This window comes from Anolis sagrei, chromosome 3, assembly GCF_037176765.1.
Source record: "Anolis sagrei isolate rAnoSag1 chromosome 3, rAnoSag1.mat, whole genome shotgun sequence".
NCBI classification, from domain to species: domain Eukaryota; kingdom Metazoa; phylum Chordata; class Lepidosauria; order Squamata; family Dactyloidae; genus Anolis; species Anolis sagrei.
In genome coordinates, this window is record NC_090023.1 from 41534071 (window position 1) to 41539990 (window position 5920).

General features: G+C 39.4%; 1 protein-coding gene across 1 annotated transcript; it reads right to left on the reverse strand.

Annotated features, from left to right (window-relative positions):
* Positions 1 to 218: 218 nt before the first annotated feature.
* Positions 219 to 5920, reverse strand: LOC132769753 (lymphotactin-like). The gene is made up of 3 exons (XM_067466302.1): positions 5671 to 5920; positions 3057 to 3174; positions 219 to 1447 (listed from the first exon to the last, which is right to left on the reverse strand). Exons 1-3 carry the CDS (start codon positions 5738 to 5740, stop codon positions 1309 to 1311), a joined length of 327 nt encoding a protein of 108 aa, XP_067322403.1. The 5' UTR covers positions 5741 to 5920; the 3' UTR covers positions 219 to 1308.

Genomic DNA, 5920 nt, shown 5'->3' on the forward strand with positions numbered 1-5920 from the left:
TAATCCAAATAATGACTAGGAATCATGGCAAGTATATTCTGGAGAAGCATGTCCTTCATTTCAGTAGGGGCTGAGCAAGAGATAAATTATAATTCTACATGTAAAACAATGGAGCATTTCTTTGTAAAAAGAAAAACTAAGTGCCAACAACTAAATGTAAAAGTTTACAATTTTAATTAATATTAGCCAATTAATATCAATTTAATTCTTCATTCACATTCACAGCAATAATGACCTTCCTTTTATTTAGTTTTCCTTACTCAAAAGAATTACACTGCTTGATTTAAATATCCTCACAGTGTCATCTATTTAATACATGGTAACATTATGTAATAATTACTGTATTTACGAATTTAGTACCAATACATTACAATGTATTGAAACAGCTGTGGATCCAGGCGGGGGGCAGACTGCATTGAATAATACAGAACATTGCATGAGCGAACGCTGGATAAACGAAACTTTATTGTAATAACACATCTATGAAATGTCTTTTGTGGTCTTCTATCAAACAGTGGCATTGCCAAAATATCATAAAGGCACCAGGTCCCATCTGATCTTGGCAGCTAAGTAGGAAAACCACCAATGAATAATAATGTTGTGTTTATATAAATATAAAGCTGTTTCCATGGACTTTGATAGTTATATTCTTTGAAAGGATTGTTGTAGCATTCTCTGAATTCAAAAGTCTTGTGGTTTCTTGGGCTACTTTGTCTCTTCTGCCTGGTGCCCTAAATTTAAGAATGTGTTCCCATACATGCCATTGCTTTCTTAAGGACCTTAACAAATCTGACAGTTGATAGAAAAGACGTATTATATCAGGGATTAAAGATATAAAAAAATCATAAAGTGAAAAGGAATGTCCCACCTTGGACATTCCACAGATATATAAACCTCATTTTCCTTGTTTCCAACAGACTTCACAACCTCTGAAGATGCCTGCCATAGATGCAGGTGAAACTTGAGGAGAGAATGTTTCTGGAAGATGGCCATACAGCCCGGAAAGCTCACAACAACCCAAAAGGAAATCTGTCAATAAATACTGTCCAGGAGTCTTCATACAGATGTAAGAGAAAACATTGAAAAAGCTGGCTTCCTATCCGAAATAGAAATAAAGAAAACCAATAGCAGTGTAGACTTCAAAAACAGTAAGCAGCCATTGTTCAGTCTGATTTGCCTTTATACATAATTAGATTCCAGTGAAATTACATTATTTTTAGACATTTTATTTCCAGCTAGTAATTGGAAGAGGTTATCAGCAGCCTCCAATGAGCAGGTTTGTTGCAGTTTAGATAATCATGATGCAGCTTAGCTGGTTCCCGCTCTAGGTGTGATTGTAATTTTTTTCTGTTTTCTAATCTTTTTTTGGTTCAGTTTTTGGACAGTCTTCTTCACCCATGGAAGATTGTGAGGCACACAGATCTTGACCCCACTTCTGGTGATGAGTCTACGGAACAATAAAAGACACATCAATTAATTTTCTTCAAATAAAATGAGGCTTGTTTCCTGTTTTCATTGTGAGATACAAAACAAACAGTATTTTAAGGCTTTCCTGGCACCAGATATGTATAGCAGATAAAACAAAGGTACTGAACGCTGCTTGCCATGCCACTTTGATCTGAAATGAGGGGTGGGGGGGGGGGTTGATGTGAGAGAATTGGCTGTCTGCAAAGACATTGTCCAGGGGATGCCAGGGTGTTTTACCATCCTGTGGGAGGCTTCTCTCATGTCCCCGCATGAGAAGCTGGAGCTGACAGATGGGAGCTCACCCCTCTCCCCGATTCAAACCACTGCCCTTTCAGTCAGCAGCCCTGCTGGCACAAAGGTTTAACCCATTGTGCCACTGGGGCTCCATATCTGAAATGAGTAAATGCATGTGAAAGCTAGAATTATAATATGAAATTTATCATATGATCACAATCCTTTACCTGAGAGTTATAGGCTCATCTACACTGGCATATAATGCATTTTCAGAATGTTGTTTAGGTGAATTGAATTGCATAATATAGCAGCGGAGACCCATATAATCCAGTTCAATGCAGTTAAACTGCATCCTGAAGCTGCATTATATGGCAGTGTAGATGGGGCCTGTGACTCTCAGGTAATTCACCAAAGAGAGAGATGACAGATAAGAGACCATAGTCTACATAAGGAGATCAAGACTATAAAATGAGCCCATGGTTGTATCCTGCTTACCAGATACAAAGGAAAGCTGTTCCTCTCATGGTCTGGCTATAAACTTCCCAAAGGGGCCAGAAATAGCCACTGAGAGAAATGAAATGCTGTACTAAATAAATATTCAGTTAAGGCAATAGGAGACTGCTTTTGCAGCACAAAGGGCTTCAACAGTCCCATGTGTCTTGGGAATTATGGGTCTCATAAGGAGCCCCCAGTGGTGCAGTGGGTTAAACCACTGAGCTGCTCAGCTTGTTGACCAAAAGGTTGCAGGTTCTAATCCAGGGAGCAACGTGAGCTTCTGCTGTCAGCCCCAGCTTCTGCCAACCTAGCAGTCTGAAAACATGCAAATGTGAGTAGATCACATTCTGGCAGGAAGGTAACGGTGCTCCATGTAGTCATGCTGGCAACATGACCTTGGAGGTGTCATATGGACAATGCCAGCTCTTTGGCTTAGAAATGGAGATGAGCACCAACCCCCAGAGTCGTACACGACTGGACTTAATGTCAGGGGGAAACCTTTACCTCCACTAATGTGCGGGCACCATACTAGCATAATTTATGCAGAAAAGCACCCAAATAAATATGTTCCAAATTTCACAGATGAAAACAAGGATACATGGCCAATCAACATCAGAACATGGTCAAGATGTCAAGAGTTACTAGTGAGGCAGAGGCTACTAAAAAGGGCAAGATTCCTTCTCTCCTCTCTACTGAGCAAGTTGTGTGTGAACTAATTTTGATTTGAAAGTACATTTGCAATTGTACACACATGTGCATATGAGACTGTGTTCATTTTTGCTGGTGGGGTGAAGCATTCATTTTCCAGACCTATTGACTACTTTTCTATCAAAGATTACTACTATACAGTTACTACTCACATCACAGCTTTGACTGGACTGGTTTGCTCTACATAATCAGCAATTCTTTTGATGTTTATTTCTGTTGACTGCAATGAGATGCAGGCGCTGAGTGCCATTGTCTGAGATGCCTTGGTTTCTAAAAGAAAGATAAAATAGAAGCAGTCTGTTACAAAAGCCTATAAGAATTACTCTTTTGGATCCAAGCAAAGGCTAATTCACTTCATATTCTCTTTCCACAAGACTTGTGGTCTTGTGGAAAGAGCTGCTGAACTTGCTGACCAAAGGCTGGCGGTTTGAATTTGGGAAGCAGGGTGAACTCCTGCTGTTAGGCCCAGCTTCTGCCAACCTAGCAGTTTGAAAACATGCAAATGTGAGTAGAGCAATAGGTACCACCTTGGTGGAAGGTAACGGCGCTCCATGAAGTCATGCTGACCACATGACCTTGAAAGTGTCTATGGACAACACCGACTTTTCGGCTTAGAAATGGAGATGAGAATCCCCCACCAGAGTCAGACATGACTATCCTAATGCCAGGGAAAATGTTTAACTTTACGTCTCTTCTCATAGTGGTTCCCTACTTTGAATTTCATCTTGGGAAAAAGTGAGATATAAATTGAATTAATAAATCCAATGCCTCTAGTAAACCTGTAAGTCACAATAGTTGGAGGCAAGAACACATACATGCCTGCTCATGTTATCTGTTAAAGCATTTTTGATATAGCTCCATTACCTACCATATACATGTAGATTTCATTGCTGAAGAGTATTTAGTTTATAGTGAAATAAAACAATTACTCATATTACTTATTGAGATGCAAGGAGAGATGCAGCTATATTTGCTTGAAAGTTTACTATAGCTACAGGGGACATGGCATTTCACAATTGCTAGTTCTCATAATGTTCCTGGGACCCTCTATGTGGATACTCCTAGCTGAAAGAGAAAGTGCCAGTATGTTTACTCAAGTGTATATATACTCTGTTGTTCTCTATGTGTAGGTATGTATGTCGCTTCAAGTCATGTTTTCATTATGGTGACCCCATGAAATTCATGGGGCTTCCTTAAGACCCTTCTATACTGGCATATAATCCAGATTATCAAAACAGGTAATGCAAATTATCTGCTTTGAACTGCATTATATGAGTTTACACTGCCATATAATCCTGTTCAAAGCAGATAATCTAGATTTTATACAGCAGTGTTCAAGGGGGCCCAGAAAAGGAATATTTGGAGGTAGCTTGCCATTTCCTTCCTTTGAAATATAGCTCACCTGGTATTCTTTGGCAGCCTTCCCAAGTGCTAATGAAATGTCAGCCATAGAATTTATCTTTCACCCACTCGTTGACTCTTTAGTTAAATGCTCAAGAAAAATAACAAACAATATTAGGCTTTGCAATGCTAGACAAAGTGTTCTGGACTACAACTCCCAGAATCCGATTCGGAGAGCTGTGATCTAAGAGAACATTGGGTTGCTATGAGTTTTCCGGGATGTATGGCCATGTTCCAGAAGCATTCTGGAAATATGGTGATATAGCCCAGAAAACTCTGGAAAGCTTCTGGAACATGGCCATACAGCCCAGAAAACTCACAGCAACCTAGAGACTACAGCCATGAAAGCCTTCAATAACATGGTGGAAGAACAATTTGTTATTGTGTTTAATCAAGTCGCTTCTGACTTATGATGACCCTAAAGGCCTATTATTCAAAGACAAAATATAAGGCCTTTTAATTTCTAGAAAGTTGGCTATTTTATATGAAGCAATCTATTATAGTTTGCCCTAGACAAGTTGAAATCAAAATCAATATATTTGAAAGCTTATAACAATAGAAATCCTTCCCAAACAAATAAGAAGCAAACAAGGAGGAGGAGAGCAAAACCTTAACCGGATTATGTTCTGTTGGATTCGCTATATGCCTTGTGATCATTCAGTGTTACTTTTTCCTATTTCAAATGGGGATTAAAATGATTTCACTCATGGAATTGTAAGAATCAATGCCATTGTTTCCAATGCAGACACAAGATTCTGCTATGTGCTAAGGAAGCTGCATTTACACGTGGACCATGAGGGTTACAACTAAATATATAATGAGGGATTTTCCTTGTTCCTATAGAACAAGCCAGATGAATTTTTTACTATCATGACTCAATGCTTTGAATTCCCAGGATTTGTAGTTTTGTGTGGCACCAGCACTCTGTCAGAGAAATCCAAAGACCTTATAAAACTACATCTCTCATTATTCTCTCGTACTGAGCCAAGGCAGTTAAAGTGATATCCAACTTCATTATTTCCACAGTGCTGATACAACCCTAGTCCAGCGCCCAAGCTACTGCACCTCTCTGATTCCCTACCAGTCTCAACAGCAGTTCCAATAAGAGTAATGATAGTTTTGCAAATTCTGTCTTCTCAGGGATGCAAGAAAGAAAAATATGGTTTGTTTCTACCCTGTCCATTCCACTTGAGCATCATTCATGAAACAGGGTTTTGTATCTTACATTAGCAATCACTAGAAAAAGGTCACACCACTGAAAACAACTTTATCACTAGCAATAGAAGTGCTGCATGGATTTTATCATAAACAAGGAAGAGCAGTTTGTATGTTAACATCAAATTGGAAAACTCACACACAACATACCTCTTACAATGTGCACACCGAAGCTGTCCAGGAAAACAATGGCCAGGATAGCTGCCACATAGGGTCTCATGGTTAATGCTATCCTTGGGATATCAAGAGGTGAAGTGACTGAAGGCTTTATCCACCAGATCTATATAGACCACTGGACACGTTTAAAGTGTAATGGTGAAGATGAGTGATGGAAAATCTGAGAAAAAGCCCACCAGGTTTGAGGGGAGAGGTTTAAAGTGAAGGGGGGAAAAACCCTGTT